Here is a 25,917-nt window from a genome sequence, read left to right on the forward strand (position 1 = left end):
CCCAACAGAGGACGTGCGTGCCCTTATTTGTACCTATCCGTCTCCGGTGAACGTGACAGACCTTATCGTTTTGTAAATGCAGGGATTTACACCTACTCAATTTCCGTTGAACTTTGTACCTTTCTGTGTCACCGCTAGACTTGTAAGTATGTCACGGCAACTGAGGGTGTTTATTCACTATCACAACTTGTCTCGCGCAGTCACTGTGCCACAGCAACAAAATGGCGTCTGAAGACGAAATAAGCCGCCTAACTAACCTGATGGACTTACGAAGAAAATTCAAAGAGTTGGGACTACATTTTCAGGGTGTGAAAAGCATTGAAGAGGGGCGTGTAATATTACGAAGACATCTGCAAGAAGAGAAATACCAGCGGATGAAACCAAACGTACCTGTAAGTATACTCTCAGCATACTACACAATACGTTCCAACGTATCTAACCTGTCATGTATTCGCCTCAGTTTTCTCTGTATTGATATTACACAATTACAATGTCTCATCTCAGAGCGTGTAAAGCACGGTGGAGGGGGGGGGGGGGACTGATAGCTGTTATCGTTGGTGGAGGGATGTGTATACATGTACTCGGCTCGAGTCTTAATGTGTGGACTTTTTTTTCTTTTCTTTTTTTCTTTCAGTATTTTGTAAGATGTTATGTTTATCCAAAGGTTTCATTTCTTAACATTATTAATAAAATGAAACAGTTCGTCATAAAGCGTCAGATTTCATTTATTTTATGAAACTCCAATAAATTGTTCCACAATCTGTCTTGTCAGTAGTGTTCTCCAGCTGTGGATAACCTTACTTGTGCTAGGTAGATAAATCTGAAAGAACAGATTGTAATCTGTTGGGCAGTGAGCCAATCCTCCTAACACAGCCTTTTATTTACCAATTCCTGGAATTACTTCTGCGTCACTTTATTTTCTTTTAATTCTATTTATATCCTGGTGGGAACAAGGGGTACACGTGCAACCCCGTGACATATAACAGGAACGCACCTTTTTTTGCTTAATCCTCCATTGCCAATTTTTTTAACGAGTTCCAAAAACGAAAAAATGTCCTTTTAGACATCATTTTAAAGTTGAGAAACAACATGTGGCTGAAATGGGCATTTTTAAAGGGGGTAGGGAAAGAGAGTCGTTCATAACTTGTAATTCAAATAAGATATAACAATGATAAATACACAATTCAAGAGCTAAAGGAAGACACTTTACAAATTAGTAATGGAAGCTATATAATCTTGAATGAGGTCTTCGATAAATGGGGTCAATAAAGGTCACTGTGGTATTTTCATTTTAAAAAAGGGCAGTAAAGATTACCTATTCAGAGCATAAAATCTGATTTTAGGGCATTTTCGATAAATTTCATCTATATTGCAAAGAAGAAATGGCTTATTGGGAGTGTGTTTTACAGTCGATTATACAGCCTGTTTACATTATAGTTTATTGTATGCAATGAATACAAATCATAATACTTGGAATTTCAAACGGCTGACTTATATGCTGTCAATTTTACAAGACTGTGGATTAAACTATATATGGATATCCCAAAATGTACAAAAAAGGCTTAATCCTGAGAACTGAGCAAACCCTTTCGGGAACAGTTTATACAAAAGTGGTATAACGATTGTAATAGTTCATCAAAAGGTATTTTTTACAAGTTGTTTACAAAAATGAATTTTGTTCGCGTAATTATTTAGAATTGGACCTATCAAAAAGAGTAATCGCACTACTTGCCAGATTTAGAACTAGTAACCATAGACTACCAATTGAGGTAGGTCGATGGAATAAAACTGAAAAAAACCATAGAATGTGTATTTTATGCGAACATATAGTATACATGTAGGTGATTAGTTTCATAATATAATGGATTGCGATTTACTCACAAATTATAGAAAAAAGTTGGTACCCGGCTATTTTATAAACAGACCTAACACTTATAAGTTTTACAATCTTTTTGCTTCAAAAAATATCAATATATTGACAAAAACTGTGTATATCCATAAACTAATCAATGAGAGATTTAACCCTTCGGGTTAAATAATACCGTTATATGTTCTCAATGTGAAAACTTGAGAAATAAATAAATGAAATGGAATGAGATTTGCAACTGATAAGGAGACAGGTACTGCAGATATATTCAATTTAATTGCAGAAGAAAAGAGTACACATGTGACGAAGCTATTCACTTGTCTTCGTCATGTTACGCGAGGTAGCAAATACAACTCTGATATTATCTTTCTTATTATTTATTGAACTACTGTCCAGTTATTACACGCGCCGCTTCCTTCCTTTCTATTCCTACCTCATGCAATCTCTAACGGCCTTCTCTCTGTTTACACTACCCGCACGAAAATGCAGTAGTATCGAAGTAGCAAAGAAGCATTAACGCAGTAGTGGTGTGGAGCATATTTGCAGTAGAAATGCAGTATACCCTACTGCAATTCTACTTCAAAAATTACATAGGGTTGCACAGAGGAGGAGCATTAATGCAGTAGATTAGCAGCATGATAGAAGCATGTTTCAAATATGCTAATTAGCTCCCAATGCGAAGCAGATTTGAGGCATATTTGCAGTATGATTGCAGTAGTCTACTGCGCTGGAGCATCTACTACGTTTTCGTGCGGGTAAGCACAGTTGTATAAATACCATAAGAGCATGTCAATCAACTTAAGTTACTCTACTAAACACTCCCCGCTCTTATTCACGGCATGCTGTCACTTACTAACGTTACACACAGAAAAGAAGGTAAAATATATCTGTGATTTATGCATCATTATGTATATTATCGATATTTTCATCGAATATATACTGATTAGTTAATTGGTTACATTTTAAAGTTATCATCAGATGAGCACATAATGGTTATAGCAATTTGGCATCTCCACACATGTACACCATTTATAATACTCATAAACTAATTGAAAAAAAAACTTTTTAAAAATGTATCATCGTGTAGGTTAAGTAGTGTTTTAAACATATAACTAGATCATATATGGCAATGATGTATGCCAACGAAAAAAATATGGTCAAATTTGAGACATTCTCATGAAAATGAACCAATATATTTCCTTTATTCGGAGATAAGTTAGTATACGATATGATATTTTAAAATCCGTTTTTTTTTTTTTTTTTTTTTTTTTTTTTTTTTTTTTTTTTGTTAATTTCATCTCTTTTACAAATATTTAATATGCTAATTAATTGTAAAGACTTGGTGACCTTTGGTGAGTCGTTTTAATTTTATGGACAATTTTACCTACGTGGAAATCATCGTGGAACATCAGAATCTTGAGAGTTGAGGGGGTGCTCGTTATAAATGTCACAAATAATATAAAATATGGAAATCTTTACCGGAAATTGTGCATTTTTTGTACCATTAGACATGTAAGATACAGTATCTGAAAAAAACATTGTTCAGGATAGTTTTCAGATATGAGTGATCGTTTGTAAACAAAAACACGTGGGGATGAAGGTGGAACAACATTTGACCAAGACTGTACGACACATGATTATTGTAACATTTTATATTTTAGCTGGGCAACCTCAACATCATCCATAACAGTGTGAAGAAGGATCGACGGGTGAGGCAAGAACTCAGAAAGCACCTTGAAGGCCTTAATGAATACCTGACAAAGTTGCCTCCGAATAAAACTGACAACCTTAATAAAGAGTTGATGCCATCCACCGTGGACGAAGTTGTGCAGAACTTGCTTCGTGAAGCAGATTCACCGGCTAGCGCTATCCTTGTCGCCGGTAAGTGAAATAACTTTGTTATTACATGTCTTTTCAGAGAGGCATGGACAATATATTCCAACTGTAAATAGTATATATTGCTTATTTAAGGGAAATCTTGATTTGATTGCATATGTTCATGTATATTGTTTATGCCAGTAAAAGAAAACAACCATGACTCAGCTTTCGCTATTACAAGTATTATCATTTTAGTAAATTTTAAAATCAATATAAAACACTATTATATAAAAAGGGCTCACGTGCTGCATACTGCACTTGGACATGGTAACACTCAAATCGATATGTGGTACATTTCCGGAATCAAAGTTAATGTAGTTATTGAAGATATGTGGTACATTTCCGGAATCAAAGTTAATGTAGTTATTGAAGATATGTGGTACATTACCGGAATCAAAGTTAATGTAGTTATTGAAGATTTGTGGAGTTTTGGTTGCATTGTGATGTATCCTAGGTATAAGTAAAGTTAACAAATAGCAATAAGACTGCAACATGGTTCCAATATAGTTGTTTTGTCTCCACTAGTGGGGTTAACCAGCTCCGAAATTCTGCCGCTAGATGGCGTGGAAGCACTTTCAGTACTACTAAAATCTCGCGTTTCACACCATAGTTTTACAGGTATTGTTAACATGCGACACTGCTGTATATATACTCACTTTAAGGCAAATTATTCAAATGTGGTCCCCGTGACAACGAGAAAAAAAAGGCGAATTGAATAATATACAGTGTCGTCACTATATATATTTACCAACAATGGAAATAAAATCGTTATACATAGCTGACTTAGTTTCTGTTCACATATCTCAAATGGTGACATTGACGATTTCACGTACCTTTTTCACATGAATCCATTTCAACATTGAAATTCAGTCGTTGTTTTTTTTTCTGAAAAGTTTATTTGAGTAATTATATCTTAAGAAGTTATTTCAGCATGACATGTAGCCATCTATCGAGGTCACGTGGTTTGATGGCAAGCACAGATTCCAGAATAATTACGAAAAAGACCGTTTGGTTGTAAGATAGAATTTATTTTATTGCTGCGAGTTAATTTTTGTTTACAGTGTATTGCTTGTGAAATATGGATCTCATCCGAAGAATTTTTATCCCTTTAATTTTCCGACAACAAGACAGACTAAATCTATAATGAAAATGACACTAAAATTTTAAAAAATTAGTTAAAATATTGTAAAAATTATTTTTATGAGAATAGTAAAACGTAAATTCAATTAATTTTTTTCAAAATCAGTAAAAACGCACTTTTTTGTTTACGTATAAAATGAGCGATTTTCTGTGCATTCATTTTAATAAATGACAAAGGCTATGTGCTTTACTGCAAGGACTAAAAGCTTTTTATATTTCTCTGAATTTACACAAAATGTCAAAAGTCACATTAATATATTCCTTCCTACTTTCCTTTTACCTTGAGAAAATATAAGTTCATGTGTCAGAAACCTTAGCACACAAAATAAACCGGGTGAGATATTATCTTGGCTGTCTAGGGATGAAAACATAGATACGTGACCCCTACGATCTTTTATCATTAAACCAGGGTACCAAGGGTGTTTTATCTTTGTGCACACACGGTTGGTGGCAATCCTTTATTGAAGACGAAGTCCTGAATTCTAGTGAAACTGATTCCCACCTTGTCGATTTTAACATCCAGTTATGCAGCAAATATTTTGGCATGTTAAAGGGGATTCGGCACATTAACAAAATGTTTTGCACGTTGCATATTCTTCAGAAAACGTGGTCAAATAACGATGTACATATCGATATATACAAACTCTTAAATGTCATCATTTCCTGCAGACGAGGAGGAAAATTCGTGTCCTGAAAATAAAGGATGGTAATGGAATGTAGCTTTGTTGACAGTTGTGTGACGCTCGAATATACTGTAGCGATTGGGGGGGGGGGGGGGGGGGGGGGGATAACACCAGGCTCGACCGGGATTTGAACCCGGGACGCTTGCAAAGCTTGCGACTGCTCTCCCAACTGAGCCCGTGCCAATCCCGGTCAGCTACTACAATACAAACAAAATGGATTTTTTTTTTATGTCGAAAGCCATTTTTTTTTTTTTTTTTTTGCATTAACAGCAATACACTTTTCTTACCCAAGTAGTTTAACTATTATCCAATGCACTGAGACATATAACCTGTGGTGGAATTAGAGTGGGAGGGGGGACAGGAGTGTCCGGTCCCCCCCTTCGGTTTCTGAAAAATATATCACACCAATATTCCCCATATTGAAATTGAATTTTGCCTAGCTAAATCATAGTTCTAAACCGTACCAGAAGGCATTGTTTTCTCTCCAAAACCCATATCCATTAGTATTTTTTTTTTATACTGGTAGCGTTTATAATTTTATGGGTAATCGATTTTCAGTTTAGTTGTAATAAAGTCTACAGGTCAAGTGATGTGCCTCTAAAACTAGTAAACTTGTGTTTACCGTGTCACTTCCTCTTTAAAGTTGAACATTTCTAGTACACACACTGGACAAAAGAAGTGTCACCCCCTAACTCAGAGTAATAAAAGTAGGCAGATCTTGGGTACTTATAATGCCTGGTCTACTTATAATGTGACTAATGAGTATAAAACCGCTATACCATGGAATTGTATTGTTGGTCTTGTACATGTACATCAAATGTTATTCCTGTCTTCCTCCAATATGGCAAGATACAGGCAATTATCTAACAGTTATAGGTGCAAGTTATTAACCTGAAGAGGCGGAATATAAGCAATGTCAGAATATCGATACAATCGAATTGTTCAGTCAGAACCGTGCAGAGGGTCTTGTCTCAGTATAGAAACACTGGATCAAGAGACAAATTGCCTCTGATGGGTCGTCCAAGAAAAAATACTGACCGTGAAGACCGACGACTAATTTTGATGTCCAGGTTGTCAAAGTTCGACACTGCTTGTCAGTTGACAACACAGTGGAACAATTTCACACATAAGAATGTGTCTGTGAAAATTGCTAGGCGTCGGTTACATGCTCAGAGAGTGTACATCAGGGTAGCAAGACTGAAACCTCTTATACCGTTACAAAACAGGCAACGTAGAGTAAACTAGGGTCAACAGGATCTGGAACTGGACAGTTCATGACAATTGGTCCTATATATTTTTTTCTAATGAGTGTCGCTTTGGTCTGACCTCTGATGACAGACGGGTACTATGCTGGCAAACTGCTGGTAAAGCATTTGAACCACATGCACTGAATTTTCGAACCCGGAGCAGCATATTCATCATGGTGTGGGGCTGCATCGGCATCCATGGCTTGGGCGAATTTATAGTGGTTAATGGAAACATGAATCACTAGAAATATATCGATGTTTTGGAGTCAGGCTTGCTACCATCTATTACTAACATGTTTGGTGACAGGAATTATCCATTTGTTCACCAGGATGACAATGCTCCTTGTCACAGGCCCAGAGCAGTTGATGATTGGTTTGACCAACTGGACATTCGCAGGAGGATGTGGCCTGCCCAGAGTCCGGATGTTAACATAATAGAAAATGTGTGGAATGATATGTCAAAACTTTTTACAAATGTCCGTCTAACCAGCAGAGAAACTGATATATTCAGTGTTTCATGCTTGGGCCAGCATAAGCCCTGAACGCATCAGACAATTATATGAATCCTTGCTTCGTAGACTGGCACCTATTATTAGGTCACGTGGCTATGCCACTAAGTACTAATTTTGGACCTGAAACTGCATATTATGGTAGAATGTATATTTTGTTCTCATTTTATGATTTTTTGTGAAATTTGATGTTAATAAAATGATACCAGGAGCATATCATTCCACAGTCATTTATCTCCCCCATAGTATTGTCTCAGTAGGGGTGACACTTCTTTTGTCCAGTGTGTGTACATTTAGTATGTAACGGACAAAATGGCGGCTGTAGGACTGAAAGCGCAACAGCAGGCTGGTATATTATATTATATTATATTATATTATATTATATTATATTATATTATGTGCAAAACCACTTCCTGTGTTTAGGAGAAACATCTGCAGGAAAGAGTTCTCTCATCAACCTTCTCCTTGGAGAGGAAGTTCTCCCGACCTCCTTCATAAGTAATACGTCGGTAATCTGCGAGATCAAATACGACACCCAGAAGAGAGCGGACGTCTACAGATTCGGTTCAGATACACCTGACGTCACTTTTCCCCTGGAAAAGACAAAGTCCGTGGAACAACTGAAGCCATACCTGACCCAAACTGACAGCAGCCGTGATGTGGAGGTCTTCAAATATGAGAGAGTTGAAATATTTTGGCCATTGGATCTACTAAAGGTACGTATAGTAAATTAATTTCAGATTCTTTGGTCATATGCCGCATGATAAATTTAGATATTTACTGCAACTAGCTTATCTGTTTAACGCATGGAGACACCTGTCATTACATTTATTACATATTTTATGAGACACAAAAAAGGTAATTGAATGCAGATGAATGACTACTCATCTAAGCACAAAAATACTACCGTTTTTATACTACTGGTTATACCTTAGATAATAACTTCATGTAACACCTTAGATACTAACTAATACCTTAGATAACAACTTACACAAGGCTTAGATACTAACTAATAATACCAGCTTAGCATTAGTGAAAAATAACTGCAGAGTAATCCTCTGGAGGAAATACCAGTTTGTTATCGTTTTTGTATTATAATTTTCAAGAATGTTTATCATATACCTATATAGTGCTTTGAAATGAAATAATATGCACTTCATAATTAAGAAAAATGCATACTGTCATCATTATTTTAATACTCTTAGCCGGCAGACACAAAAGGTAACCTTAGCTTCTTATACATGTATATCTGCTCTGCTCCTATCAGAGGTCTCAATCATTGCTTGTTATAAACCTGCTATTTATTAGAAAAATATAATAATGAACCTTGAACCGAAACCGTTCGTCTTCTAGCACTCCGTATTCTTGGTGGATAGTCCAGGTGTTGGGGAAAACCAGAGAATGACCAACCTCGTTAAAAGCTACATACCCAAAGCATCCGCCTTCATCTATGTTATTAACAGTATGAACGCAGGAGGAGTACAGGAGGGAAGGGTAGGTGTAACTGACGTGTAACTTTATATGTCAAGGCAAATACTGGCCGATTAATAATGTATCAATTTTACTGTAACTTCTGCCACAACTTTCTTTTCAGGGCAAAAGTAAATTTTGGGCGAATATACTAAATATTATGTATTGGTTTAAATAGAATTTAAAAAGCTACTATTCTTTCTTATCCCATCAAAGTATAGAACTAATCTTTGAAGATAAGTTAATATACGGATACAATGAAAAATGATCATTTTGGGTCGGTATATTCTATCCAAAATTCTTGTTGTGTAGCGAAGGTTTTGTGGTTACACAGTTACACAGTCATGAGATGTGTGAAGCCATGATTGTCTGTTCTTTTTACTTTTACAGTTGAAAAAACTACTAGAAACTGCTGTGAAAAACTCACATAAGGGTGCTCAGGATCGAAGTGTGTTTGATCCAGCGTCTAGCATATTTGTGTTAAATCGATGGGACCAGGTCGACGCAGACAACAAAAAAGCTGTTTTTGATGACACACTTAAAAAGCTGAAGAACATCAGCACAAAGTTTCATGAAGGTCAATTATTTCCTATGGCCACAACTCAAGTACGTTACATTTGATTTCTCTAAGTGCAGTTATCATAGTTTTAATGTTGTATTCTAATTACATTTTACCTACATGTATATCTACATGTGTCGAAACGCGTCTTCTAAGTTGTATATTTTACATAACAGCATTTGCGATGATGTTGTAATTGACCTTTTCACTTTGTAAAATCGGTGCAAAACGAAATATATTGTTATGTGCCCTTCGTATATAATTCGTAGCATCATATAAAGACAATGGATTTGATTTTGAAATGTTTATTTTACATACTAAAGGCCTAAGCTACTAGTACAACTAGTGGCTACTAGTACATGAACACTGTGGACATGTGATATATATGTTTAATGAATCATCATTTATATAAACCACAGATTACAGTAAAATTACAATCGGTCTTCAGATCAGAAATACGATAATCAGCTCTTCTTAACTGGACATTTCAGGCCTACAGCGCATTACAACAGGACGTCGTAAATCCGGACTATGCAGCATTGCTTCATGGCATAGAACTTCTGATCCCCAGGACCCAGAGGGTTAAACAGGAGACCATATACAGGTATGCATTGGCAATTATTTTCCTCAGCATTATCTCGGTATAATTTGCCGTTTGATCTCTAAAGCTGTCTTTCAGCCTAGTGCATTTACCTCTGTTCTTGACAAACAGTGTTGATTCCCCATGGATTGAAGTTGAATATTCTGAATGTTTTACCGTCATTTCAGGAGAGCGACGTACCTTCTGCAACGCTCATCTTTCCATCTGCATTCCACAATACGCCAGAAAAGAAACTCCATGAGTCAGGACGAACGCTTAAGAGACATTCTGTCACAGCAGCTGCAGATTCTGGAGCGCCAACACGGGAAAGAGGTAGACGAGATCAATGCCGCCGTTATTAAGGCAAGTGAAGACGCGGCAAGAGAAATACTAGGTCTTCTTAAAAATGGAAGCATACGAGAGGCCATTCTGCGCTTTGAAGGTGAAGACTTTCCCGACTGCAAATCAGGCAGCCAGTGGTCAGCATTCTACAAAGCAGCAAAAGAAGCCACAAATAGGAAAATAAACACTGAGGTAGACAAATGGCTGACACAGAAACATTACTTTGAAAATATCCGCAATCAACTTTGGGAGGATATCGCTAGCAAATACCAATTATTAGAACACCAACAAAACTTGATAGAAGCCCAGATAGCTTATAATTATGGAGAGTCGGAGGAGGTTGGCGGAGGAGATAACACCACTGCGTTGCAAATCAACGAAAGCATAGGACCAAATATACGGATCAATAAAACCCAGAAGGTTCTCGTGGCAGCTACTGCACCTCTGTGGATCCCTGTTGGTCTCGTGGCGTCCGTGTTTCTTATCCCTGCAGTGTCAGCATATGCCATTAAGGACAAAGTAAGCTCCGTCAGGTACAATAAAGATAAATCAAAAGCAATGCATTCTATTGCTGAAAAACAGATTGCCAAGTGCTGTGAAAAGGAGAACCATTTGGCAAAGAAAATTGAAGAAATGTTGAGATCCCAGCTGAAGCCATTGTTTGAGTCTTATAACATGATCAAACAGATTGTCCAGGTTGACGTGGAGCTGTTAAAAGAGCAAGCACTGTTTCACAGCGAAGAAACTGCTCGAATCTACGACTGTTGCAAGGAAAATAGGCGCATTACATCTAGATTTGACATTCTGTACATTGCGGCAATACGGGACTACTGCATCGCATACACAGACATCTGCTGGGGGGAGAGGGTCGCGAGCGGGATGTTTGGAGATGTGCGCAAGGCGACACACGAGCAAGAAGATGTTGCTGTGAAGGAGATGAAGTGTTCATTTTCGGCCTTCGATTACACTGATAGCGACTCCAGGAGGTAAGAACGAGACCAAATTGATATTCTAAACTCGAACGTTTGGGTTTTTTAGTGCATCGAAAAAGAAACAACCACTGCACCTGTACAAGTAGAGTTTTTTTATAACCGAGTACTTAAGATGAGAAGTAGCCTATATGTGAGACTATAAAGAACTAGTGTATACTGCAGTGTAGGACATGTCAATCATCTACCGTATATAAGGTGTGTAAAGAGATAACCATTGTGTGTGTTCATACATGCCCCTCTTCTTATTGCAGAGCCAGTGATTTCTTGAATGAAGAAGAAGCATTAAGGTAATCTCAACTCATTTGTCATGCTTACATGTACAAAGATTGACTGACCCAGGTTATAGTTTATCTCGGGCTGCTGATAGTTATAAAAGTAAACAGTCTCCAGCCATATTGGTTGATGTCCTCATTGTGGACTTGGTTGCAGGTATCGGTGACGACTATGAAAACAAAGCATTTGCTCGTTACAGAGTTAATAAAAAGGTTGTGTGGTAACGCAGATGTAAACTTGCAGCGTATCTAGCCTATATAATACCCGATGCTGACAGAGTGAATGTTGTGATTCTCCTCGTCGTGTTTTAACTTATTATATATATATATACAGACTTGACATTTAATATGGAATATTTTTTTCCAAATCATAATTCATCAGTTTTTTTTCCTATTTTGCTGACTGATAAATGAAAATAAGGATTAAAATCGTGTTTTAATAACTTTTGAAAATCTATTCGATGTCAGTGTGACATCAGTTCATTAACTGAATTCGCCAGTGAAGCATACAAAAATACATTGCCTATTTTAAGTCATACGACAACCATTGAAAGCGATATTTTGGATCTCCATATTTTCCAAATTATTGTCTATAAAAGAGTTACACGTCCCACAAAGGCCCCCCATGTCAGTCTCTAGTCACAGCAACAGTCGCTGTTACGCTTTACCTCATCTTGCTGCTACCAGAGGTTTCAAGCCGCAAGGTATTCCTTATGATAGGTTTTTAGAGTTCAATCTGAAATAAAATCCGGGCAACGGTTAAAACTTGTCCAATTTGGCTCAGTTTTGTTGTAGGACATGCAGGCCGTTGATACGGCGAGTAATGACCAACCGACATATTGGCTATGTGGTTCAATTATGGCGATTTTGATGACCAAGGTAGCTACTCATTCCCTTGGTTCTGTAAGTTATCTGCTATTAAAAGTCCTCTGTGTGAACCGGCAATCTCATCGTGCAACCTAAAATTGTTCCTAAGTTGCCCCCTATCAAATGATAGTCAAGTGGTTCCCAGATTATTCCTTTATTTGATCTGGTTCAGGTTTTCATCGATGACTACTATTGGTGTTTTGGCACCAATGTGGTATCCACTCCAAATACTGACACTGTCAATGACCCTGGTCACTTAAGAAGTGGCACACGTTTCGTCGTAGGCCTCTTCAGGATGTCTGTAAACTCTGTTTTGACCAGTTTAGCGGTACAGGTGAAGTTTGACCCCAATAAAGAAAGCCACGCGGTTTCAGTGTTCTACCCAGAAACGGTCATGGTCCCCAATTCATTAGAGAACCAGACTGCGCTGTTTTGTTGTTTACAGTGGCTTCCTCAGAGGTCATCTGGTATCTTAACCTGCTGAAACCAGTTTGGTGTACGATAAGAGCCTTGAAAAACGCGTTTTGGTGACAATTTACCCCTCATTCAAAACGGACTGGGTGGTTTTGGTTTAATTGCAGCAGCATATCCTGAAGGACAGTGAGTCCTGTACCCTGGTGGTAATACGCCAATGCATTGGGCGTGGTCTCTGTGTAGGTACATCAGTCTGGGCATTACTCTATAAAACTGTATAGACCATTCCGTTTGACACAATAATCTGTCTGGCAATGTCTGTGCTTTTTGCGCCATTCTGGCACAGCTTAACAATTTTGTAAAACACTGCTTACTTCATTTTACGCACTGCAAAACCGACCTCTTGCATACAAAATTTCAAATTCGTCTATGCAGTAGTTGCCGATATATGGATACTTTTTTGACAGAACCATGCTTCGCCAAAGCCAAGCTTTGACCAGCCCAAAGGAGCACTGCCCAATTAAATCACTGCATATTACACAAGACAACAGAGCAACAGACTAGGTAGTCAGTTAATTGGCAGCGACACACCTGACTACACACTTCTCCAGTCAGATGTCTTATATGAGATCTGAATTTTTTGAAAAAAGAACGCATTTTTACCTAGGTATACCTTTAAAACTGAAATATTCCATATTAAATGTCAAGTCTGTATATACATATATAAGTAAAGAAAAATTGAATCTGATACTGGATCTTACTTGAAGCGAGTAATCCCGCGTGGGCTGCCACCACGTGACACCAAAGCGTGCATGTATGTGGTAAACCATAAGATCAGACGCTAGTCCACCACTACGCCCTAGACCTCGAAATTTTTTAAAAACATGTTTAAAATATATGTTTAAAATCAAATATTTAGCAATTTAACTGTTACTGAACCTTTAGTTATCAAATTCCATTTTGCAGAAAATTAAGCCACAAGAACATCATTGAATATCGCGGGACTGCAGCACAGCGGGTTGCCGGCGGCAGTGTGAACGTTGCCATTATCATGGAATACGTCGACTTCACCTTAGCCCAGCGTATCATTGTCCCAAATCAACACAACCAGTTTGAGGAAAGGCGTAAAACTAACCGTCGCGTCGACCCTCGTTTCTTGACCACCGCGGTGGCGTTCTTTGGCCAACAGATATTCCAGGGTCTTCACTATATCCACAGACAAGGTTATGCACATAGGGATCTGAAGCCTGAAAACATCTTGGTAAGGTTTTATATGACTTACATTATTATATTGTATTGTTTTATGACCCTCCCGCGCACTGATGGGCACATAAACATAGGCATATGGTAAAGAAATCTTAATTGGTGTGTCTCCGGTTTATAACAACATGGTGTAGCATGAGTTGCCGAGGAAAACGTGCTTTTTCGCCTATTTTCACCGACTATTTCATCCAGTGTCTTATGTAAGAAAGGAGTAGCATGGAAGCTACTCGCCCTATTTGTGTTGTGAATAGACAGTAGCTAAATACAATGCAGACTTATGGTGGACATGCTTAGCCGAAACGTGTAACATTCTTCAGATGGTTGCGCCCCGGCCCTTCCCTAAGTCGCTTAAGTTGGTTGCAATTAAGCGAGAATCCCCTTGGAGATAGAACAATCTACACTTAGTATATTGAGTCTGGGAATGATAATAAAACTTTCAAATTACCTTCAATGTAAATAATAGTTTTACGTTCTAAACCTACTGTTTATTACCTTCAACGAAAAAATAAAGAGAACATTACAAAAATATAATTATCATTAGAATAATCCTGAAAAAATGTTCAAGATTTAAAAATTTAAAACCAGAATCCACAAAACTATTTTATACTGAAACAATTATTGTTTGTGTGACGTGAGATGGCCCATACATTTATGTATTAATATTACATATAGTTTATTAATATAATCTAGAATGCGTTAAAGGATTTAATGTTAAACTCATTTAACGGGCAGTCAACCTAAAGACGTGTTTGGAAACTGTTAAAAGAATAAAAAAAACCTGCTCCTGACAGCTAAATCAATAATCATCTTCATCTAATACGTTTAAATGTTGTTTAAATGTGTGGGTATTTTATGTTTAAGATCAGTAGAGATGATCAAGTAAAATTGGCAGACGTTGGGCTGTGTAAACCAATCAACGATATTCTCGGCACTACCTGCGGGACTAACCTTTATATGGCACCGGAAGTGAGAAGAGGTGACATCTATGGTTTTCCGTCAGACATCTTCAGCATGGGGTTGATACTGTGGGAGATGTGGTTTGGGATGAGAGCAAACCAGGACATAGCGTTCAGAGATGTCAATGACATGTCAGAATGGCGTCCACAGTTTGAGCAACCTGGACTTACATCACCTCCTCATGATCTGAGAAGCCTCATTGAAACATGCTGGGTACCCGACCCCCGAAAGCGCTTGAGATCAATGGCCGCAGTAGCGCGGTTGGAAAAGTTAGATAATATGTAAATGACATTGTTTGCCATATGAGCATATACACGCATTAATACATGTACAGACGCATCTTTCACAATATACAGGGTATGATTAATTTTAATTAACGTTAAAACGTTTAAACATGACTTTTTAAATTTGACGGAGCGCATCTTGTGCCCCAATTCATTCAGGCGATTTCATTACGACCATACTAGGAATAAATTGTGATCTGTAAAATGGCTATGGCCTTGTGTAGAACTAGGTGCCCGATTTCATAATTGCATGGGGCCTATAACGACAACAGATATAGTGGCTTTTGATTTTTTCTTGTTCATTTTTTACTTTTTGACAGACCATACATTAGTTTTATGTGTGATAATACGAAGGACAATCTTGTACACGTGTACAATGTAGCTCAAGCATTTGGCGTTGTATTTTGTCAAGGTAAAATAGGGTAATTACAAAATATGGATTTATTGAACGTGTGCTTTGCAAAACATTTTGACAGTTAATCTGAGTATTTCTAACTTTTTATTTTTTATTCTATTTTTAACCTTTTATTCTATTTTTTTGTATAAATACTTACAACATGTATATTTAGTTATCAAAGACATAAAAAGTAATATCGAAAAAATTAATTTTGTATCAAAATGCAATGGGATTATTCACGAACAAGAGTATTGTATTCATAAAGCATGAAATTATACGTAATCATCTATTAAATGAACACTTCAGTTATATTCTTTATTTGTCGTCTGCTTGGAATATACATGTTTGTTCCACTGAAAACTTGGAATGTTAAAAAAAACTCCACTAGTCTTCCTTTACAATTATTATGAAAATGTCTTCAAGTATCCCTACTACACACTGCTTCTTGTTTAATGACAAAAGAGTCAAGGCAATGACACAGGTTCTCAGTACTAAACTCTTACCAATAACTGATAGGTAAGATGTGCAAAATTCATACAGCACTAGCGCCATCTATCACACTAAACCGCACTATTTGGCAGCAAAGTGTCTGTGGGTCCTTCCTTCCCAGGGATATCTGTAACCACCACGTTACACATCACAGCGTGGTAAGCGCCCTCTATCGACGTGGTGGCACTGGGATGACAGGGCGTGCAGCTCGTTTGACCCTGTTTGTCTTGGAATGTCCCCAGTGGGCACGGAAGACAGTTTTCTAGGTCACGTTGCGGGAGGAAGTAACCCTTGTCACACGGCACTAGAAGTAATGAACGTGAGATTTGTTAATGAGAAAAATTTGACAAAATGTTTACACTGAAACGCGGTTGATTCATTGTAAGATCTAAATGCAAAAAAAAAAAAAAAAAATACCAACACGTACTACATCTATATTCAAAATAATGGAATATTCGTGAATCCATACCAACTACACTTACCACATAACCTGTTTTTGGTAAAGACACGTCCTTTCTCACATAGCATCTGTGGTCTGGAAAAGGTGAAGGACGTTGTGTCAAGGTCAAACTCAGAGAGGGCTGCAGGTTGGAGCTGAGGCGAGTCACCTTCTACCAGCTTTTGTATACTGTTCTTAAGCGCAAATGAATCGCCCAAGATTTCTCTAAGGTTCTTCCTCTTGCACGTGGAGTCGCACCCAGGAGACACGACGTTTTCTTCTGGGTTTCTCAGCAGAACGCTGAGAGACACTCGGACCTCGGATGTGTCTGGCTGACTCCCGTCCTGACAGTCAGTACGTAAATTTTGCACCTGGATTGTAAAGTGCTCTTCTTTTATTTATTGATTATTTGAAAGTGGTCAAATTTCATTGTGACATACTTTATCAAGATACACATTTATTTGTCCTACATGTATGTAACATGTAACATGAAAAACGTATTTTTGTAAATTTCCTCAGAATGTTATTCCAGGAGTGCATGCCCCAGCAGTCACGTTACTCGCTACTCAAACCCCCCCTCCCCCCCACACACACTAAGACCCCCTAAGGCAGGTTCCCCTCTCCACTTCCACACCCCAGAATATGACATATCCTTGCGCCTCTACACCTCACACCCCTAGGGCATGACATGTCCCTCCGCCTCCAAACCCTTAACTGTACAGATTAATGTTAAATACCAATTAATCTACCCAAAAGTTATTATTAACTGATTATAATAAGGAAAACAGGATAATTTTTTTAAAGACTGGTGATCAGTAAATTCTGAGATATACTATACCGTACCTCACAGAGACCACGGCAGACATTGAACTTGTTAATTGCTTCTTGGATGGTGGCAGTGAACTCAGACGTGGCGATAGGAAGAGCATTGCAGGATTTCCTCGTCTCATAAGAAAAAGTTATCGGTAACTGAATGTCAACAAAGAACTCCCCTGAAACAATGATTAGATACTTTGAAGTTTAAAACAAAATGTGGACCAGTATTAGGTTAAATTGAATGAACTATGCTTCCGAATCTTTTGTTCCCTAAATAAATATGTGTTAACTGGATACGTATCAATCACCAAATCTGTTCGTCAATATGTCACATAATCGCCTTAACTGCAAGGCTGAAATAGTTTGTATTGACGTACAGGGAATTCTTAGCAATAACTTTGTGATTTCTGTCGAATTTTAGAAAAAGAAGCCTGGTTCTGACAAAAAATCGCTCAATGCCGACAGTAGTTTGTCGTAAACAACTTGGCCGTTAATAAATAATGTCAAGCACTGTTGCTATGATAGCTATTTCATCCACATGTGTTAAATACTGTCACTATGATAGTTTCTATTTTCAGCAAATAAATACAGAGAAAAACTATAATATACTCTAATAATTCTGTGTGTGGCAGGTCACCATTTGCTACCAAAACTGTTCTTCACTGTGCAGTTACGACGCACCCACATAGTTCGATCTCGGCCTAGTACGACCTCAATATTCTACACTTACTGGTACATATGTATGTACATAGTTTGATCTCGGCCTAGTACGACCTTAATATTCTACACTTACTTGTACAGGCAGGAATCCTGGCCGACGCGTTCACCACCTGGTGTGACCAGACGAAATCTGTCCCCGCCCCACACGTGATGTAATTGTTTATACCGGAGACAAAGAAGAATCCCGGGTCACATTTAATGATGCACACTGCTCCGTTGTATTCGTCATTACGTTTGCACTCTAAGAATCCGTTATCTGGCTTCTCGTCAATATCGCCGCAAGTTTTGTTCACTGAAAAAGATACATACATTTTATATTTTCACAGTTATAGTTCACCAGCGGCAAACAAATGTGTTGTGAAATGATGACAACCATAGGTACAGTGTATGATGCTTCTATTGTATTTGTAAAAAACTTTTCACATGAGGGTAAATAAAGACTGAAAATAAATTAACTCGTGAATGTGTAGAAACCTTGTTTCCCGGCTGGCCGCCTGTTTTTGAACACGTCTGAACTGTCCTTATTAGCGACACAACTCTGGGCACATTGAAAGTTGATACAAAACACTGATACTTACGGACACATGTCTTTCCATCTGTATCCAACTCATATCCAGGGATGGAGCATGCGCAGGAGTAGCTGCCTTTTGAGTTGTGGCACTCTTGATTACAACCGCCATTGTTGGTTGCACATTCATCCACATCTAAAATAACGACATTTCTTTAGGGTTTACACCTTGAAGTGTCAAACACCACATGCATTGTAAAAGTAAAGGCTTCCTTTTCTTGCCTGTGAACTGCAGTTAACCTGCCACTGCATATCAAGAGCTAAATTTTAGTTTCATAACGACAAGATGTTAGAGTGGTATGTGATAAACACGTCCATTGCTGTCTATCAGACTGGTTTACTGTTCCCCTACCTTGACAATGTGTTCCTGGTAAACCTTGATAGCCCGTCTTGCACGTGCACGACTGCAGCGACGTCCCTAGCCCCGTAGTTTCAGAATTCTGTGGGCAGGGCAGACATGACGACGAAAAGATGTCACTCTTGTATGTGTTTGGTGGACAGGCTATTAATATGAGGAAAAAGTCAAGAAAATAAGACGTCTACCTAACTTGTACTCGCAGTTGTCAGAAAAATACTAGTAGCTATGAATACTACACATACCAAATGACCTATAGCTATCGAGTATATGACATTGCATACATCAAAGTCTAGAGAGCCACAGACTTGGTCACTGGGCGTGTCACTAAGAGTGATGAAGTACAGAACTTTAATGCTTCATAGGTGGTGGCTATAATTAAAGCAGAGCTGTGGAAACCCTCGGTCTCACCTGTGCAGGTGGTCGGGTTCCCGGTCCATCCCGTGGCGGTACACCTTCTGGTTCTACTCCCCTGAAGAATGAAGCCCGGATCACACGTTAACTGGCACTGGGAGTCGCTGGCACTGCCACACGGCAAGATGGAACCATTGACAGGAGCCTCCAGCGGGTCACAGGTTATCTCTGGGGATGTATAGATATGCCGCTTTAGCATACTCTCACACACAGTACATGTGTTTATGCATCGTAACTATCATCCATAAATATTGAAAAATTGACAACAGTTTTCAGAAAATAACCAACCATAGTGAACTCTCACCTTCACATTCGCCAGTGTCAGTGGCTTTAGACCCGTCTTGACAAAGACAGTACTGCCGGCTGGTGCTGCCCTCTGCCGAGGTGCTGGAGCGTGCTGGACATGGCTGACACTGACCACCTGTCATCCCTTCCTTGTAGGTACCAATAGGACAAACTAGAAACACAATAGGAATGTGAGATGAGAGAAAATTAAGAGATAGCTTTCTGCACGTAAAAAGTGTAAAACGGTAATGCTGAAGATAAGAGTTGTGATCAGTGACGTGTAAAGGTATAATACTATTTGAACAGCTTTGGTCCCCTTGACGTTACCTGAAATTTCTACTGCTGAAAATAATTTACCTCTGATTTAATCACGTCTTATGATAAGTACATTGACTTGCTTTTGAACTTAGTCTCATATTTTTTTAACATGAAGAGAATGGTACAAATTACTACATTTTTTAAAAAAGAAACAGGTATTTTTAAGGTGACGGTAGTCGACGTTCGACTTCCCCTGCCGTGTACCTTTACATGCCGGGGCCTGGGTCATGCTCCACTGTCCATTAGGCTGACACTGGGCGGTTCTCTGTCCATCAAGCTCGTAACCAGGGAAACAAGAAAACGTCATGGTGACGGGGTGGGTGGAGCTGTCCACGTTCTTAGCGCCATTAAGAGGAGGCTTGACCACCGGGCATTGGATAACTGAAAGATTGAATAATTGCCTTTTACACAGTCTAAAAATAAAGATAATATTTCCTTAGTAATCAATGTTAACATCCAGGTACTAATTAAAGAAACACATCCGTTATATAAATATAAATATAAACCAAGCCACCTGGATACAAAAAAAAAAAACATTGTGACATCAAAACGATCAGTTCAAATGCACGTCCAGTAAGCATTGTTAGGACCAGCCAGTTGAAATAGCCTGACGAAAGACTATTGGATTTTAAAAGACATGGCACCCCACCCAAATGTTATCATATTTGTACAAAACGGTTCCAGGAAATTTGCTCAAGGAAAGAAAAAAATCACCTTCACATGTAGGAAGTTGACTGCTCCAGGTCCCGTCATCTTGACAGAGTAGGACGCTTTGTCCAACTAACTGTGAGCCGGTCTCACAGGTGAAGCTTACGGTGGAGCCGTAGATAAAGGGGGCACTTCCAGTCTTGTTCGCATTGGCAACGTTTCCAGGATCTCTGCACTGCATAGCTGGATATATAATAGACAACTTTGCATGTTATTTACTGGTCCCACCGCTGCCGCCGACAGTGTAAGCAGTGAGAAATCAGTCAGTATCGACACGAGCACGATACTATTAAATTGATACATGTAATTAAACATTAAATTTGAATTCATTTCCATTACCTAGATTGTACCGTGAAGAAGCAAATAGAAAACCAATCAGACATAATGGGTGTTACACTGTTGCATTGCTGCAAACATCTTATGATGAAACTTCAATTTCTCTGGTACTGCATAACACAACCCAGTTCATATTTATAATGGATATTTTCAAAACATAAGCGTCGTCTTCACTCACCGACACAGGTGGGCGGTGGGGAGTCCCACTGACCGTCAGCCTGACACGTGGCACGTGGCGACCCCTGCAGGTAAAAACCTCGGCGACACTCGAAGTCGATCTCTTGGCCGTAGGTGACATCAGTCAGGACGCGCACGTTGCCGTTCTCTGGGTCCACGGGGGGAGGACACGAGACCTCTGGAAGTAAAGTACACAGGTACTCTATTTGATTGTCTCTATGGAGGTACATGGGGACTTAACGACATTCGTTTTGAATGCTTTAACCACTTTTTATAGTTTATTTTTGCATTGTATTGGATTAATGTGGCAGTCTAAGGTTGTTCTAGGTGGTTTTCAAATTTATACACCCAGTTTTTAAATTATATAGCGATTTTACGACAATCGTTTACTATCCAATCAAGGTGACAGCCGAGCGTGCGTGAAGAGTTCACGTTGTTAATACACTATAAGAGCGCTTATATAGACTTACTTTGACATGTGGGATTACTGGGGCTACTTCTTACACCAGCATTGGTCACGGGGTCAAGGTCACACGAGATTCTGGCAGGTCCTACCAGAATGTACCCTTCCCGGCATTCAAACACGATCTCTGTCCCGACCTTGAACTGTGACCCCACCAGGCGGCCATTCTGAGGAGGAGCTTGACGATCACAGGTAATCACTGCAACCACAATACAACACTGTGTTAGAGCACTGAGTTAGAGCATCCACCCAATGTATCGGTCTAATTAATAGTCGACAGTGACGTAAATGACGTAATCTCGTCCACATCGTTCCTTTTCCTCTTAGGGAATTCTAGGCATTTTTCAATGTTCAGATTTCCAATTATTTATTTGTAAGGCAAAGTATATGGGTGTTATCTCAGATTAAAAAATATGGTAACTTACATTCACAGGTCGGAGTGCGGTCATCCCACCTGCCACTGGCGGTACATCTGACCTGTGGAGCCCCCACCAGCTTGTAATCTGGGTCACAAGAGAAGCTCACTACGTTACCGAAAGTATAGTCTGTTCCAATCACGTGACCGTTCTGAATGTCGCCGGGGAAATTACAGCTCTTAGCTAAAATGTAGAAATATATGTCACGTGACCAGATACCTTCGTATATGTAAAAGCATGTTCGTTGGATCGGCATCCGTTTAACGATCAATGCGCAATGTAGGACTTAGCTAGCTGTTACAAAAATATGTATTAGGCCTAATAATAAAAGTCATAATAAACCAATAAAATGGTGAAATAGTAGGGTACATCATTAGATACGTTAATCGATTCATTTTAAATAAAAAACAAAGGCGCTGCTTACGAACACACTCGGGATCTTTGCTTGGGATCCATTCGCCATATTGGTTGCACTGCTTCACCCTTGAGGAGGAGGCAGAGAGCTGGTAACCCTGGTTACACTCGTAGGACACAGTAGATCTGTAGGTGAAGCTGTCCCCTCGCACCTGTCCATTGAGTATTCCTTTAGGCCGACCACACTGGATTGCTGGCAGAAACAATATCGGTTTGTATATATATATAACTAAATACCTTCAATTCATGAGATCCAAATAAATTTACTGCTGGCGGTGTAGCAAAAAATAACTTTCCCTAAGACAATGCAGCGTGAATATCAATAGACATATAGATAAGTGAAAGAAGATCATGACATCCGAAGTCTAGAGTTTAAATTGTTATGACAGCGAACTCTGTATATTAAAAAAAAGCAGAGTTTCAAATGCATCTCAGGCACTCACACAGGGATCACTGCTACCGCAATCCTTTCATGTTCCGTTCAAGCAAACAAAACATACGGGTGTTCAGCATTCCTCACAGCGTTATTCCGCCATATCCACCAACACTCCTCGTCCCCATACTTACGTTCACATTGTAAAGGTGTCCCCATCCATCGCCCGTCGTCCCCACACTGGATGTAGCCATCTCCGCCCACACTGCGGTAACCCACGGTACACGAGTACGATATGGCCACAGTCAAGCCGTCAGTGATGCTTCGCCGGTCGGACGTGTGGGCGTTCAATGCCGGGATCTCACAGGCCAGTTCTAATGAAGGATTATATAGAGTGGTTTGCATACTATTTTGTTTATGACTCTTTATATCAAGCTTAAACAGTGACAAACGGTTTCTCAAAGTCTAGTTAAATAGGAACGTATAGCGCCAACTTTTTTCCTTATAATATGATATCCGATAAGATAATAAAAAATTAATGCTATACAATACGGTAATGGTTAGTACTTACTGCCAGGAAAAGCATAGAACTCGTAGTTATTCGCGACCCTTCCGTTACCGCCACATCCTCCTCTGGTGGAGACGCGGCTGGACTTCTGACCGTTAACATAACACTCTGTCAGCTCATAGCGGACTGTGCCGGGCTCTCTACTTCGTGACACATACATGGAGGCGCCGTTTATTTGAATGCGGGAATCAAAGCCCCTGTATGAAGACATATATCCCTTGAAGTAAGACACATCGCCGTTTATCGCATTTCCACGCGTGATTTGGCGCCAGCTGCTGGGTTGTACCGGCTGTGACGTCAGACGGTAGACTCGGTCGCCGTAGCTCTCCATTACAGAGACGTACATATTTGTCTTGGGTGGCTCTGGTTGGTCTGAAAGATTTACCAGACATGATGGTCACAGTAACAAATACAACCGCGTCGCCCAGTAGGACGTGGCCGCTTTAGGCCTACTGGACCATTTGATAACTAAGTATAATGCCATATACTGATCACCACTGGGGAATGGTTCGGTAACAGAGGGACCACTCCCATACGTCACAGGTCTTGTCTAGAGAGCTTAAAATATTATAAATGTATAATAAATGATATAAAAACTTATAATATATATACAGGTACATGTATGTATACAAATCTATATTGTTGCAAATTAATGTACGCAAATCCTGCTGACTTCAGATTCTGGGATACACTCACCGTAATCATCATTGTCTCCCCAGTGACCTCGACCCCTGCCATGACCCCGGCCTTTGCCTAAACCAGGGAATATCAACTTGGCGAACGACAAAAAGACATCTCCGATATCGGCCTGAAAAAGATTCGTCATAGGTATTTCAATGCTGCTAATTTTTCACTGAACAGTGTTTAAGGAACAAAACAGGAGACATCATGCCCCCCCCCCCCGTATACATCATAGCCACCCCCCTCCTTTATACATCATCGCCCCCCCCCCCCCCCCCCCCCCCCCCCCGCATGTATGGCACATTTCAAAGCTGCAAATCTTTCACTGGACAGTGTTTTAGGAACACATCAGGATACATCATATACCCCCCCCCCCGTATTCATTATAGCCCCTCACATGTATGGCACAGTCGACGCGTTTTCACGAGTCTTTTTTCGAAACACCAATTGTCAATTGTGTCACTCTCTTCCACATTCCTTATCCTCACAGAAACAATTTGCTGAAATATTGCCCGTTAACTGAAACATCCTATTTACTTCTCCGACTTGTGAATCAAGTTATGATAACAATCCAAATAATCTTGTTTGAAAATGTTTGGGATCTTATGCAGACTTGACATATTATTTACTTATTTATTTATTACTTGCATCCTTTGATGCATGATTGGTTTAAAAAAAAGCAGTCCAGAGATAAAAGTTGTAAATCAATTTGCATAAACAATCCGTCCCAGTGTCTACATGCACAATATTGAATTATTACTTGATATATACCTGAGGAACAATTTAGATGGCTTGACAAAAATATCTGCCTGTTTAAATAGGTAATACTTAAGCAAGATATATTTTTTCGAAACATTCCCAACGTTAAACTATGCATGTTACTGCTTGTCATTCGCCCATTGCTAGAAAGAGAAAATGTATTTTAAAAACCTTTCGGAATCAGCGTCTTTGTACGGACTGAATAAATGCTGATCCTTGGAATAAATCTTAATATAAATCTAGATTCAGCGTTTATCACAGAAAGAATTAACGAGAGCACAACACACGCGGCAATAGAAGCGACGAGCCACGTATGGTTGCTGGGCAGTAGGTCCTGGCGTCGTATTTCCTGCTAAGCTGTTTACCCTGGCAACTAAATTCGTGTTTTTGTATTCGACATTCATCATTACAAATGGTTCATAAAAAAGAAAGACACTTACCTGAGCCGAGTTCGCACAAATGCAGAGAACAAGCAGCAACAATACTGCCTTCATTTTGCGGGCCGGATGTCTGTTCAAGATGCTCAAACTATGAACGCGGTGATTTGTGCGGTAACGTGAAGTGTGTACTGAGTTACTCTGCTCCGAGACGCGCTAGAGCCGAAATGATTATACTTCACGAGATACGCTTAATGTCACCTCTTTCCAAATTCAACAGGTGTAGTGATATCCTCATCTCTGTGGGACTACTTACAGGGCCTGCAGCCGACAGCTGTCAGCCTGACCTCATCCAGGGATTGACCAATGAGAAGCAGGCTGCACCCGGACTTAGCTAATGACTAGTTTTCCAGACCCGGACTTGGGTGGAAAGTAAGCAAATAGGCTTGGGGAATTTATCAATTATAAGTTCCTGTTTTTCAGGCTCAGCAATTCCCGGACCTTGAGGAGATTACAGCGT

At 39.3% G+C, this 25,917-nt stretch overlaps 2 protein-coding genes across 2 annotated transcripts; one reads left to right on the forward strand and one right to left on the reverse strand.

Annotated features, from left to right (window-relative positions):
• Window positions 1-122: 122 nt before the first annotated feature.
• LOC106163463 (uncharacterized) lies at window positions 123-16,232 on the forward strand. Its single transcript, XM_087010400.1, has 10 exons — window positions 123-386; window positions 3,529-3,748; window positions 7,748-8,040; window positions 8,678-8,818; window positions 9,185-9,400; window positions 9,845-9,957; window positions 10,122-11,261; window positions 11,519-11,554; window positions 13,787-14,081; window positions 14,945-16,232. Exons 1-10 carry the CDS (start codon window positions 222-224, stop codon window positions 15,323-15,325), a joined length of 3,000 nt encoding a protein of 999 aa, XP_086866526.1. The 5' UTR covers window positions 123-221; the 3' UTR covers window positions 15,326-16,232.
• Window positions 16,023-25,676, reverse strand: LOC106163466 (CUB and sushi domain-containing protein 1). The gene is made up of 18 exons (XM_013541060.3): window positions 25,461-25,676; window positions 24,277-24,388; window positions 23,584-23,952; window positions 23,207-23,386; window positions 22,650-22,832; window positions 22,235-22,408; window positions 21,817-22,008; window positions 21,348-21,524; window positions 20,840-21,016; window positions 20,330-20,506; window positions 19,827-19,979; window positions 19,520-19,690; window positions 19,106-19,255; window positions 18,764-18,889; window positions 18,259-18,477; window positions 17,493-17,641; window positions 16,693-17,020; window positions 16,023-16,514 (listed from the first exon to the last, which is right to left on the reverse strand). The coding sequence occupies exons 1-18, from the start codon at window positions 25,512-25,514 to the stop codon at window positions 16,282-16,284; spliced, it is 3,324 nt and encodes a 1,107-aa protein (XP_013396514.2). The 5' UTR covers window positions 25,515-25,676; the 3' UTR covers window positions 16,023-16,281.
• Between the last annotated feature and the right edge of the window lie 241 nt (window positions 25,677-25,917).

The sequence above is a fragment of the Lingula anatina genome, chromosome 4 (genome assembly GCF_051362555.1).
Source record: "Lingula anatina isolate TDL-2025a chromosome 4, LinAna3.0, whole genome shotgun sequence".
Taxonomy (NCBI): domain Eukaryota; kingdom Metazoa; phylum Brachiopoda; class Lingulata; order Lingulida; family Lingulidae; genus Lingula; species Lingula anatina.